Consider the following 15,202-nt stretch of genomic DNA (forward strand, 5'->3'; position numbering starts at 1 on the left):
TTGATTTGTGCTTGAAAAACAAACTCTGTCTCTCTCTATCTCTCTCTCTCTCTCTCTTTGTCTGCTCCTGATGGAGGGGGTGTGAGCTGCCGCCTTCAACAGCTTTGTGCCGCGGTGCTTCGCATACTTAAGCCAAACAGCCCTATTGATTTGTTTGCTTTTCTCTCTATCTCTGTGACAGTCACTGCTCCTGACACGCACTCCTTTGAAGAGGAAGATATGTTTGCATTCTTTTAATTGTGAGACGGAACTGTCATCTCTGTCTTGTCATGGAGCACAGTTTAAACTTTTGAAAAAGAGACAAATGTTTGTTTGCAGTGTTTGAATAACGTTCCTGTCTCTCTACAACCTCCTGTGTTTCTGCGCAAATCTGTGACCCAAGCATGACAATATAAAAATAACCATATAAACATATGGTCTCTACTTCGCGGATTTTCTTATTTCGCGGGTGGCTCTGGAATGCAACCCCCGCGATGGAGGAGGGATTACTGTAATGCCAAAGAAACCAGCAGTTCTCCATCTAACTTGTTTCCACTTACACTTGTGTGTATTCATTGTGAACGTTAAATAAAATCTTTGGAAGAAAAGTGAAGAGGGAAAAAAGTGGTGGATTGAGTTTTTCAAATCTGCTTCAGGCTATTGATCATTTGGATGATAATCTATGAAATGAGAATAACCCAACATGGCAGAATGAAAACAAGCCATAAAATTAAAGAAGATCATTTGTTGGTAAGCATTGGTTTCTAATTAATCAGTCCGGTTGGGACAAAAACATACAGCCACGACTTTACAGGCCTCTGCTCAACCACTGTCTACAACTCTAAGATTTGGATTAAGTAAGTTCAGTAAATGGGTGGAATGATTGCCCAGTTATAGAAGGACACTGTGTTAGTCTGATTAAGTACAGAATGTGTTGAATTTTCTGGACTGTTATTTATTCATATGGATGTGACAGCAGTACATAACTCACAAATACATTGCTTTTGCACATGCTTTCTGCAAAATCACCTAAGCTTCAGTACACCTTCAAATGATAAGAGTTCAGATAGACACAAACACTTCACATACAATTCCAATCTTTCAACTGACAACCTTTTAAGGCAGCTATACAAATGATGATAAAATGGGGTATACAGTATGTGTAGGTATGAGACAGGGTGCCCAATTGGTATTTGGGACAGCAAGACAATAGGCCACAGCCAAATACTTGTTTGGATCTTTGCCTTTTGGCTGTGTCCACCTTTGGATGAAAGGCAGAGTAATTATAGGTAGACTTAACAAAATCTGTCCTCCATTATCATTTTCACTTCTTTTATCCTGGTGAGGGTCACCTTAGCAACATGCTGAGCAGACTTTCCTTTCCTCAGCAGCATCTTACAAAACCTCCTGAGGAATTCCTGAATGCTTCCAAACCATGTGAGAAATAGAATACTATACCTCTAGTGTTTCCTGGGTTTGTTCTTCTCCCAGCAGGCTTTGTCGTGGATATTTCTCATGTGTCGTATCCAGGAGCATCCTGACTACATACCCAAACCATCTCATCTGCTTCCTCTGGATCTGGAGAAGCAGCAGGTTTTCTTTCTCAACTTAATTGTAAAAAAAAAAAAAAATTGTCCACCTTCATGCTATACTTCCCACTCTCTCTTATACTTTGTCTTGTTTGTATCCGGTTGTTCATCCACCCACTGAGTAATTCCCTCGTCACACAAACAGGACCACTTTCATGTAGCTTCTTTTTATCAGTGAACGTTGTAGTTTCCCGTCATGTACTGAAAAATTAAAATATACTAAAGTGTAGCCTGTCTCTAAAGCTATTCCTTAGACATGGTTTACATGTCTTGTCTGAGAAAATGGGGACATTTGTAGCACATTTCTGACTTACCTCTGATGTTTTTTTTTTTGTTTTTTTTTCCCCTTTTCTCCTCCTGCAGGGTATGAGAGTCCTGGTGGATGCCCGTGAGAAACTGGGAATCCCATGGCAGAACACCGAGAATGAGAAGCATGGCATGTTTGTAATGGCTTTTGAGAATAAGGCCGGCCTGACGGTAGAGCCCTCCACTTTCCAGCACTATGTTCCTGCTCTAAGGGCGCTGTGGCAGGACTCTGGCATTCTGGAAGCATACGGACGTCGGAACGAATTCCAGCTGGTGAGTCTGCAAGTGTGACAAGGTTGAATGAGTCTTTGAAAATTCACAGCTGTTGCCCAAACCCGCCTTCTCTCCGGATGTACTTATTTATTTACTGAATGTCTAATGCAGCTAGACTTGAGCATTACATGTTGTAATACCCGAACGGTAGCATTTTCCCTCTGTACCGAAGCTAGTAAAGGAAAATATAGTGTCTTGGTGTCAGTAAATCTTTACTCTTTTGGTGTGCTTATATCTTTCCTCAAAACAGCACCTATCTTGTGTTCTGTGGGATATTTGCCAACATGGTGTACTTATATTAAAAAAAATCTCATTGAAGAACGTTTTGTCTTGTGTTTTTAGTGATATTTTGGATATTGTGTCTGCTCAATTTTCTGTTCCTGAAGGGCCACTGAGCAGTACTGAGCACTGAGCAATGGGCCATATTTTCCAGAAGATAAAATCATGCCTTTGGAGCATTGTCTGATATGTAGAAACAAGGCCTCAAGAGCTGTGTAAAATGCTCGGAGGTATTATGAAACTTTAACATTATGGATTAATGTGTAATGTATAACTGTTTCTGACACTTGACTATGTCTGCTGAACCTTCTGTAACTGCCAAAGTCCTCTTTTGCCATATCAGTTCTGATGCCAAGTAAATTGTGTTTGAATCCTTTCATATGGTTTTGCAGGAATCGCACACTGCACAACTTTCAGTCAGAAAGCATTTCAAATTTACCTTGTGGTCTCAAGGATGTTAGGTTCCACAAATAGGAATTACAGAGAGTGCCGGATTATACAAATCCCTCATAGCTTCTCAGGAAAAATTTCTTATTGCTTTGCAAAAGTATCACCAGGTCAACGCATCTTTGGAGTCAATCAACATGGAGGATTTTATTTCTTTCTCTACTCTGTTGTGATAAGGCTTGTGATAAGTGTTGAAAAGACATTTGTGCTGGTTCCAAAGTGCCACAAGTGTCTCCTTTGTTTTTGGCAGTCCAGAAAACCCATTTTCCTTCATTTCTTGCAGCTGCCATTGCTCTTCCCTGCTCTTTTTATCATTGCTCTTCTTTTCTTTATTGATATGATTGCACTCTTCACTGTTTGTGGGCTTCATATGCATTGTACTTCTGGAATGAGTACTTATTCGTGTCCCATGACTTTGTGTGAGTTTTAAATAGCGAGTTTCAGAGTTGATGGGAATGTTGTGCTACATGACTAGACAGTTACTGGAGCACTCCACAACTGTCTATGTCTTGCATAAATTATGTCAATGAAGGTTATGACAGAAAGTTGCTGGAAAAGTTATGGGACTTAATAAACTACAAACTTGTCGTCTTGTGGGAATCAAAGAGAATATACATGTTGAGGAAATGTCAGCCTTTAAGACATGTCATTCTAGATGGAAACTTTTGCTGCAAATGGAAATGAGACTTAAATTAGCACTATATTGTTTATGAGAAAACAAAAAAGCAGAGTCTAATCAAAGCATTAGCACTAATGTTTGAAGACACATGGGAAAAGAAGATTGTTGTTTTGGGTTCACCTGCAGCAATAAGAGATTGTTTTAACAAAAGTGACAAAACTTGTTTTATGACAAAAATGGTGTCTGTGTATTTATATTACACTTACACAAAATAAAAGCTTTTAGTTAGGCCATCTAAACTGTCCAAGAATTATTTGTGATGTACATGATAATATAAACACTTAGTAAAATTATTAGTTTGGAAGGGACTCACCATTTGATCAGTCCAGGTAACCAGAATTATTGTCTTATAAAGTAATGGTTCTTAGATATGGCAGACAGCGGATTGTCACTTCTTTCTTTAAATTGCATGTTAGTTACTGTCTTGTATTTTTGACCTCAAAAAATTAACATTTAAATCAATTTGCATTTAAAGCTGTGGATTGCAGCCAGTAATCCATAATAAACACCCTTAATATCCTTGAAGGTGGTGCAAAGGCAGTGACAGCGCTAATGCAGCAGAAAAGGTGTGTGAGTCACTGGCCACATGGAATTAAGGGATTGCCTTTGGCAAGGTTGGGCTCTCCATGTTGTCATTAATGTGAATTTAAGAGTGTCCAACAAAGTGAATATTGATTGGTCAGAAAGCCTGAAGAAGTATCAATAGGCAGCAATGTTACAAGTGAACAGGAGAAGAACAGAAATGAGTGTAGTTATTATAATCTACAAAAAATTCATTTTGTGTGCTCCATGGCATGCCTTGTGTCCTTAACAATTGTAAATTTAGGAGCACAGTGATATGGTAACAACGTGATTGTTAAACAGATACATGAACTAATATGTCTGAGTGATTTAAATGACACTTTGTTCATGTATGTTGACTGTCACCTTGTGGGCCACGCTTTCAGAAGCACTGTTTTGTTGTTCAGGCTGGCAGCAGAAATGCCACATTCAGGGAGATGTAAACATCTTTGACACCAGACATTAATGTGCATTTTGTATCTGGGTTATGTTTATACCTGGCATTAAAATAGATCTTCATGACCATTTCCTGTTTAGAAATATGATGTAACCCTTCCAGCACAAAATTCAAATCAGCTTCAACTTGTGTGTCTTATGTGGATGGAAAGTGCATTTGTACTTAATGCCTGAATTTAAATGTTTGGTTTGTGACCCAGTAAATACAGATTGTCATCAGTATACTAATAATCCAATTGTCCATCAATCACATAGAGTATGATCAAAATGCAGGAGGCCCTTCAAGGCAGAGAATCTTTTATCTGTTGCACCTCTACATGACAATCACCTTTTTCTACCCTCTCAAACCTACACAGTATTTAATGTTTGTAAAACATCTGGGATGAAAACACTTCGAGAACTATATACAGTGTATATATATATATTAGGGCTGCAACTAATGATTATTTTGGTAATCGACTTATCATTCAGTTTTTTTTTTTTCGATTAGTCACGATTATTTCATGCCTGACTATTTTGATGCCTGCGACTTGTGGTTGCACATCCTGTTCTGGGCTCCAGTGCATGTCTTACCTCATCTGCTCACGTCTGTCCACCTGTGAAAGTCACCTTGATGTCTCTGCATTAACACGATTAAAATTAATAATAATCAAATTAAAATAATCAGTGAAACATATGAATTTGAAAATAATCAGATGTTTTATATTGGTGTGACCATCACAATAAAAAAGAAATACATTAAACAATACAAACTAAAGTGCACATAGTCTTTAAACAAAAAAAGTGCATTTAACTTAACCAAAAAATGGCCACTGCTGTGTCTTAAAGTCCAAAAGTTTAAATAAAGCTTCAATTCAAATAAAATAAAACAATAATGTACAGTTTATAAAAGATTCAGTTCATATATTCCTGATTGTAGTGCAGGAACGTGAGCATTTCAACATGCTCTGGTGTGAGGCTGGCTCTCTTCTTTGAGACAATATTCCCAGCTGCTGAGAAGAGATGCTCAGAGGGAGTAGAGGTAGCAGGAATACACAAGAATGATTTTGCAGATAGAAAGATGTTTTAATCATCACACTCTAAAGGAAAAGTGTTGTGGTTTATCACATCATGTACTATATTATGCCAAAATAAAAAAATAACGGACTAAAATATGTAACAAGCTAATTACTGCCAGCACACCGGAGCCGAGTATATTCGGAAAAGTACATTTGTTGAATGCCGCAACCAGCTAGAGTCGGTTTCCAGTGCAATTTGGAAGGACGGCGAAGCCGAGTATATGCAGCGACATACATTAATTGAACTCCGCAACCGGCTAAAGTTGTTTCTCAGTGCAATTTGCCAGCATGACGGAGCCAAGTATATTCGGCGACGTACATTCATTGAACCCCGCAACCGGCTATATTTGCTTCGCAGAGCAATTTGCCAGCACGCCGGAGCTGATTAGTCAGTGCCGTATATTCATTGAGCAGCCATCTCACGACCACTGCCGGCCCCGGCAGAACTGCAGCCCAACTGTCTCTGGGATTCAGCCGCTGCACTAGACGAGCCTGCAATCATCAGTGTTTACCTTTGTGTGTTTGCATGCAGACAGTTCAAGCGCAGTTGGCTCAGTGATTTACTGAATTTTCAATGCGTCAGTTGTACCTTGAACATATAATATTAGATTGTTGCAGTAGTTGTTTTTTTTTTTTTGTAGTTTTTACAGTTCATTTGCAGTGTATAAAATGATCAGTGTTGCAGTAATTGTGATGCTCTTTGCATGAAAAAATCACATTTTCTTTGTGAATTGTGACGTTTACTTAAAAAGTGCAGCTAAAAAGTATTTGGCATCCAGGGGTGCATTAAACCCCAAATATGTGTCATTGTCGAAACCTTGTTATACACATTATAGTACAAACATCAGCGTTAACATGGGACACTAACCTTGCTCGCTAAAACTTACCTCTCGAGAGACGGCGGCGGCGGCATCACAGCTACAGGATGCTTGCATTGGTATACTGTGTGCAGTGTTGACAAACAATAACAAATGATACTGCCCCCAGACGTTTATGTAGCGCATTGCAAATACAAAAAACAATGTGGTTCTTTGTGAATAGAGCCTCTATTGAAGGTTCTGCTTATGACGCGTTGACAATAAAAAATCCACGTCAACGATTTTTTGTAGTCGACGTCGTTGATTACATTGACTAATCGTTGCAGCCCTAATATATATATATACAGTGGTGTGAAAAACTATTTGCCCCCTTCCTGATTTCTTATTCTTTTGCATGTTTGTCACACAAAATGTTTCTGATCATCAAACACATTTAACCATTAGTCAAATATAACACAAGTAAACACAAAATGCAGTTTGTAAATGGTGGTTTTTATTATTTAGGGAGAAAAAAAAATCCAAACCTACATGGCCCTGTGTGAAAAAGTAATTGCCCCCTGAACCTAATAACTGGTTGGGCCACCCTTAGCAGCAATAACTGCAATCAAGCGTTTGCGATAACTTGCAATGAGTCTTTTACAGCGCTCTGGAGGAATTTTGGCCCACTCATCTTTGCAAAATTGTTGTAATTCAGCTTTATTTGAGGGTTTTCTAGCATGAACCGCCTTTTTAAGGTCATGCCATAGCATCTCAATTGGATTCAGGTCAGGACTTTGACTAGGCCACTCCAAAGTCTTCATTTTGTTTTTCTTCAGCCATTCAGAGGTGGATTTGCTGGTGTGTTTTGGGTCATTGTCCTGTTGCAGCACCCAAGATCGCTTCAGCTTGAGTTGACGAACAGATGGCCGGACATTCTCCTTCAGGATTTTTTGGTAGACAGTAGAATTCATGGTTCCATCTATCACAGCAAGCCTTCCAGGTCCTGAAGCAGCAAAACAACCCCAGACCATCACACTACCACCACCATATTTTACTGTTGATATGATGTTCTTTTTCTGAAATGCTGTGTTCCTTTTATGCCAGATGTAACGGGACATTTGCCTTCCAAAAAGTTCAACTTTTGACTCATCAGTCCACAAGGTATTTTCCCAAAAGTCTTGGCAATCATTGAGATGTTTCTTAGCAAAATTGAGACGAGCCCTAATGTTCTTTTTGCTTAACAGTGGTTTGCGTCTTGGAAATCTGCCATGCAGGCCGTTTTTGCCCAGTCTCTTTCTTATGGTGGAGTCGTGAACACTGACCTTAATTGAGGCAAGTGAGGCCTGCAGTTCTTTAGACGTTGTCCTGGGGTCTTTTGTGACCTCTCGGATGAGTCGTCTCTGCGCTCTTGAGGGAATTTTGGTCGGTCGGCCGGCCACTCCTGGGAAGGTTCACCACTGTTCCATGTTTTTGCCATTTGTGGATAATGGCTCTCACTGTGGTTCGCAGGAGTCCCAAAGCTTTAGAAATGGCTTTATAACCTTTACCAGACTGATAGATCTCAATTACTTCTGTTCTCATTTGTTCCTGAATTTCTTTGGATCTTGGCATGATGTCTAGCTTTTGAGGTGCTTTTGGTCTACTTCTCTGTGTCAGGCAGCTCCTATTTAAGTGATTTCTTGATTGAAACAGGTGTGGCAGTAATCAGGCCTGGGGGTGGCTACGGAAATTGAACTCAGGTGTGATACACCACAGTTAGGTTATTTTTTAACAAGGGGGCAATTACTTTTTCACACAGGGCCATGTAGGTTTGGATTTTTTTTCTCCCTAAATAATAAACACCATCATTTAAAAACTGCATTTTGTGTTTACTTGTGTTATATTTGACTAATGGTTAATTGTGTTTGATGATCAGAAACATTTTGTGTGACAAACATGCAAAAGAATAAGAAATCAGGAAGGGGGCAAATAGTTTTTCACACCACTGTATATATATATATATATATATATATATATATATATATATATATATATATATATATATATATATGTGTACTGTATATATTGTCTATATGTAAAACAACACAGAACATGCAAAAGGCAGTGGTATGGCAGAGCAGCAAAAGCCAGCACAGTTCTGAATATGAATGTCAAGTAAGAATAGTGCATTATTGGCCAGGTGCTTTCTCCACTACTGTGTATCTCATATTGAAGTATTTTACGGTTGTGGTCTTCCTTTACAAACAGTACAGTTGGCCATTTCAGTACAAAGTTCAAGCCCAGAGAATACTCCTTTGACATAAGTGGGCTTTTTGCCATGATCAGTATTCTCCAAATGTGCCAATAAATCATTACTTACATGTTAGTACAGGTGACTCCCCTCACATTTAGAAGGCCACCAGCTGCTGTCACTGTTAACATTAATAGCTTAATCTGAGACGTTTGCTTCGACTTTGTTGTAATACAGTGCAGTTCTTGTATATAATTTTTGGTGACATGCTCTAACAAGCAAAATACATATTACAATGTGCTTATTCAAGAGAGATAAAACTGGGCGCAGGAAGTTAAGTGTAGTTCCAGCTTCATAGCAAAGTAAGAAATCAGTAATCTAAAAATTTGTCCACGGTATGAGCCCAGACATTCAGCATGTCTAAGTCTGTGCCTTCCTTTCTTGTTGTGTGTTTCACAATATGTCTGTTGGTAAAATGCCATAAGCATCTCCTGTCTTAATCAGTTCTTTCAGTCACTCCTGTTGGGCTACTTAATCATTAAACAAGCCACCACACAGTTGTCCAGGATTCTCTAAATTGTTACAATATGTACTTTGTGTTTCGTTATACTTACAAAGCCCTTTGGCATGGCGTTGTCTGTGAAAGTCATTATAATGTATAAATTAAAGGTTAGCGGCTTGTTTTATGGATCAAAATTTTCAGGTGTATAGTGGAGGAATGATATTGTTATAAAGTGTTAAGAAAAAATTAAAAAGAAAGTATTTTTACATACCTCTCAGTACACAGTTTCTGCTGCTTTCATGAAAAGTACAATGTTAGTCAATGATAGATCTTACAGGGTGGAACACCTGACCAGTGAATGAGGTGGATCTTCAATACAAATGCTTCAAGTTTGATTGTGTTCCATTTTCGTTCACAAGAGCGTTTTCCAGAAGTGGTTTGTTTAACAATATTTTATTAAAAATACATGTGTTAGGGATGTTGTGAGCAAAAAACTAGAAGACTTGACTTGTGGATTATGCAACACAAGTAAGGTTTTTTTTTTTTTCACAAATGTTTTTAGATTGTTTGCTGTGGTGTAGCATTGGTCATCCATTATTTCAGAATCTTTGCTGTGTTAAACATGATTGGAAGCTTTTTTGATCATCACTACAAACTTGCACTGGGTAAAAAAGAAGAGTAAAAAAAGTGTTAATTTTTGGTGGAGCATACCTTTAAGGTTGTCTGTTTACCCGTCCCCCTTGAGAAGGAGATGTAGGAGTAAACTCAAGTACATGGAGAGGAGGCTGGGAGAACGTGCAAACTCCAGGTTTCTGCTTAAAAAAGTATGTAATTAAGAGATGGAATTTTAAAGCAGGTTGTTTTTTTTCCTCCTTTGATTTTAGATTTATTAGTATTGCAGATCTGATATTGATCACTATTGAATTAAACCCGATTGTTGTGTTGGAGTATTGAGGGACATGCTGTTTTAGACACTGGTTAATGGTTATACCAGATACGTCTACAAAAAACAAGCTCTCCTGGTTATAGTACTTGGCTGGCTGGATTTCAGAACACCTGCAGTGGGGCAGTTTGCAATCCAGCTGTCTTTAACAGTTCTTCAAGACAGATATGCATTATGAATAGTTCAAAAGTGTTGCTGCCAGAAGTCTTCATTAATTATTTACTAACTCCTGAAGGGAGGAGGAGGATGTCTGCTTCAGTTTGACTTTGCCGAAAGATTTTAAAACGGTAAACTAGCTTCTTTTATTTAATATTAGATAGACGTATTACTTAAATTAATTTCTAAAATAAAATATCTATCTTTGATTGTCTTCAGATTTTTTTTACCAGCATTCACCTTATGCCAGAATAATTATTCCATAAAGTATGAGATAATGTGTTGTCTTTCACTGCAAATTTACATAAACCTAAAACTTCCCATTTTGTAGCTTACATGAGCATTGTTAGTACTTTTGGATCATGTTTGTAAGCATTCTTTAGTAGCACAGTCCAGTACAATGACTGCAAACATTGTACAGTACAATGTCTGCAAAAATGCTGCAAATGCACCAATTCATGGTCAATCACACAGTCATCTGTCCCCTCACTTATAAAGTGGTCAGTTTGCATCTCCATCCTCACTCACTGTCACACTCTCTAGATAGTGACCAACAGAAAGAGATTGCTTATATCTATCTATCTATCTATCTATACAAGTTTCTGATGGGATGAGGAGCTGAGCAATGTAGGGGAACCTCCAAATAGAGCAGCTGTTTCTGTGAATTGAAGGAGATCAGTTAATGTGATGTATGTAATAAGGATGGCCTCAGGCTCCTTAGTCCACTGGGTAGATAACCCAGGTCAGACCCAGGATGTACTAGAGCATTGATGTCAGACTCAGGTCCTGGAATGCTGCAATGGCTGCTGGTTCTCATCCCAGCAAGTTTATTAATTAGTAAATATTTACTGCTGCTAAGTAAGCAGATGTCGTTTCTGTTAATTGCAATTGACATACATTTTAAGATTCAGAACCCTTAACGTTTGAATGCTGCTCTCTGTGGGGGAGTTTTGGAAATGTGTACAGTAACAAGCCCATAAATTAAATAATATGTTTTACTGACAGAAGCAATTAGCTTCTAATTAAGAAATTATAAGGTGAAAATTGTGTTTGAGACCCATGAGTTAGTTGACCATTTGCTGGCTCGGTGTGTAACTCATTATTGCTTGAATGTTGGTCAAGGAAAAAGCAATCAAAATTTTGAATCTTTAAAAGCAAGGCAATTAAATTTATAGCAAAATATTTTCCATTACCATGTAATTGGTTATTAATTGAAAAAGTGGCTGGAATGAAAACCCATAGCCACAGTGGCCGTCCAGGATTTGAGTTCGACATCCCAGCGCTAGGCTTGGTACCACCTGGGAAATTTGCAGAAGGAGTTGTTAAGGAGTGGATAAAGTGAGGATAAAATGATTTAGTCTATCCATTGCTGCATACTGCTGCTGCAAAGGAGAGTGTACAGATAAGCAGAGTGAAAGGAAGTGAAGCTTGGTTCCTGTGTCTGCCCTCCTATGTGTTGCTTGACATGTAGTCAGCTGGTGAGTCACCCTGTTATCTCTGCTGTGCTCAGTGGGGTAGGAGGAGCAGAGTTTTGACTGTGTGCTTTATGTACTACTGATAACTGTGTATCTGCTATGGAGTAGTTGGGAAAATAATGATGAGGACTTAATCTGTGGTCTGCATCATACAGGGATTCCTTAGAGACCATCACACCAGCAGAATGGGATTGGCATAAGCTGTAGCATGTTTTGTGTGTATAATGTGAGAAAAGATTAATCTGAGGCAAATATACTGAATGTTTTATTTCTGCACAAATCTGCTTTAAGATTTTACAATTGTTTTTGACTTTCAGCTCTTCATTTTAGGTCAGCTGATATATAGGAACAATTAAAAAGTTAACCAGGTTATTATAAAACTTTATATTTGGTTGCAAGAATTTTAGATCTAGTTTAAAATGACACAATAATTCAGTTATGGGAAATATATACCATTCTATAAGATTAAAATCTGAATATTCAAGCATAAACGCTCCGCCATAATATATAGCCTTAGTGTAGACCTTCTTACTGTTTATGCTTCACATTTCATCTGCCTAAAATATAAAGCAGTTTGGTGTAGTGGTTAAAGCTTTGGATTTCAGACCTTGAGGTTGTAGGTTGAAATCCCACTACTGACAGTGTGTGACCGTGAGCAAGTTACTTGACCTGCCTGAGCTCCCAATAATAAAACCAAAAAAAAAAAAAAAAAAAAGCAATGTAACCAATTGTATCATAAATGTTATAAGTCACCTTGGATTATGGCATCAGTCAAGTAACTAAATGTAATGTTAGTAAAAAAAAAATGGAGAAACTGGGCAATTAAGAAGAGAAACTGAAAGCTGGCCAAGTTATCAAGAAAGGTCCATGTTTGTTACAGTGCCGGTTGGTGTGTTTATCTATTCCAGGTGACTTTTTTTCCATTTTTAAACAAGAGATAACTTTCGGTTGTTTTTAACAATAAATGGCTAGAGTTTAGGAATACATAAATAGATGCAGCATAATCAAGTTAAGCTTTAAGTATAACTCAGAACTGTGAAACAGTAGGAGTGTGACAGGTAATACTTTTCAAATGTTTTAAGAGGTGTGTAGAGTTGTACAGGTAGTGAGAAAGCACCATGGTGGTCTAATGGGTGAGAACCTAATATGTCAATATACACTATGACTGACAGGAGGGGCTGGAAGCCATGCCTCAGGTTAGTCATTATCGGTCAATGTCTGTGCACTTTATTTCAAATCTGTCTTCTTAGGAGGCAACTTAAGCAGTTTGAACTGACATGTTGTGATGAGCATGTGTCAAGACAGAAGGGGGTGGTAACGCAAAGATTTATGTTTAATATGCAGTCTCCAAGTTCCTAAAGAGTTACCTGTTCTTCTATATAAAAATATTAATACATTTTATTATGTAGCACACTGTGTAAACAAAGAAGATATAAAACACACCAAAGTAAGAATTGCATGTTAAAATTAAGACAATAAAATAAACAGTACAAACCACAAAAGCATTTCCATATCTGTTTAGTTTCCATTGAAAAGCACTGTATATATTTAGTGAGATATGTTTGTGTTAACATTTGTGTTTACAGTAAAATATTTAACTAGAATGTTAATCAGATTTGGGGGCAAATAAATGCTTAAAATGAACATGTTGGCTAAAGAGTTGTAATTATTTAATGACATTGATTAAATTAATTTTGAATGAAATAATTGTTGCTGACTAAATCAGTCACGTGTGTATAGCACCATGCCCTACCAAGTGGTGGCCAGTTGGCATAAGTTACTAAGATTTTGATCTAGTCTATTAAAGTACACCATGGACCCACATAAGTTTATTTTCTCCTGAAATACAGCTGACCGGGGTTTTTACTTTCCCTTCCTCTGCCATCAACTGGCCATATATTAATTCATGGAGTTAATCAATTTCCCCTTGGAATTAATAAAGTATCTATCTATCTATCTATCTCTCTCTCTCTCTCTCTCTCTCTCTCTCTCTCTCTCTCTCTCTCTCTCTCTCTCTCTCTCTCAAAGAATTTAAGTGAAACTTGCTTTGTTTTACTGTGTGTCCAACCTGATTCCTTTGTTCATTTATTTAAGTGAGCTATGTATAAGTCTTAAGTGTTTTTGTTATTGGCTTATCCTCAGAGAAGTGTGGTGTAGAAAAACATTTAATTGAGTTATCAGTATTATCACAGATTATCACTGTATGTAGTACAGTGAAAACATTCATTACCTTGGCTTGGCTGGCATTCCTGAAGGGAAAATTCGAATTTGTTGCTGTGGAGTTGTGAGGAATACCTAGCACACTTCACATTTGTGTTAATTTTATTTTTCCTTTTAGCCCCTACATCCCCTTAAATATTTACTGTGCACTTAGTCTGTCTTTATCTAAATTATAGGACAATTTTCTGTAAACTTTGAATGTTTAACTTTGGTAGTCTGACTGAGGCTGTCTTTCTGTTAACCAGGGACCATTATTAGAACTTTCCATCACCAGATATTGTGGCAAAGCTACCGTATTTCCATTTTGTTCCCTTTGCCTTCAATGGACAAGCCTAGGTGCTTTTTAATAGCACGTGGGCTATAGGCCTTTAAAAAAAAAAAAAAAAAAAATGTTAATGCATCATGGGATGAAAAATCCTTATATTTATTTGTAGGGTTATGTTACAAAGCTTAAATTAAATACCCCTGTACAAGTTTCTTTCAAACTTTCTAGTTATGGCATGAGATATAAGTTAGGTTTATACATTCACAAAACTAGCTTAAAAGTTAATTTTATTAAAGTTCATGTTAGGAATCCATATGTCAGACAAGTTCCTAGAATCAAAATAGTAATCAATGTTGTAGTAATAAATTTGAAGTCCTGATATAAAAAGATCCATCTCATAACACTCATGGCACTGTGCATAATATGTAAGGAAAGCAGAAGCAGGCCAATATAAAAACAAACAACCTAATTGTGACCTTTTGTCTAAATTAATATTTCAGCATATTGTAGCAAGCACCAGGATGGAAGGACTGAGGCAAACACTAAACATTGGTTCAAACCAATAAAGTGCTTGTTTATTAATGCAATGCAAAAGACTGTTGTGGTTTCATCCTGGTGCTAGAGAGTGGTGATGTGTTGCATGTTAGTCGGACATGCCAGTAAGAATTTCACTGCGTTCCATATACATGACAAACTGTTACTACTACTATAGCTGGTGTCCTTGTCCTGTTTAGGGTAATATTACTGGGATACACATAGGGCTGCTTCACACTTGAGCAGTGTAAATTTCCATAGTTTATTTGGTCATTTTCAAACATTTTAATGTCATTTTGCAAGTGTTTCTCTGTTTTTTGGGGGGCAGTTTTCTTTAAAAATATGATTGATATCATTTCGGCTATGAGGTGATTGTTGTGTTTGCAGAAAGTCTTATAATGATTTTTAGTGCTTTTAATCCTGGCAATCGCAGTACTGAAGAGCAGGAGTCGC

General features: G+C 37.6%; 1 protein-coding gene across 1 annotated transcript in view; it reads left to right on the plus strand.

Moving 5' to 3' along the window:
* The window catches only part of gna12a (guanine nucleotide binding protein (G protein) alpha 12a), a 178,340-nt gene that overhangs the window by 92,609 nt on the left and 70,529 nt on the right, over positions 1-15,202 (plus strand). The window contains exon 2 of the mRNA XM_051933782.1: positions 1,932-2,147. Within this exon, the coding sequence (XP_051789742.1) occupies positions 1,932-2,147 (216 nt within the window). The remainder of the gene's footprint in view (positions 1-1,931; positions 2,148-15,202) is intronic.

This window comes from Erpetoichthys calabaricus, chromosome 11, assembly GCF_900747795.2.
Source record: "Erpetoichthys calabaricus chromosome 11, fErpCal1.3, whole genome shotgun sequence".
In the NCBI taxonomy this organism is placed as follows: domain Eukaryota; kingdom Metazoa; phylum Chordata; class Cladistia; order Polypteriformes; family Polypteridae; genus Erpetoichthys; species Erpetoichthys calabaricus.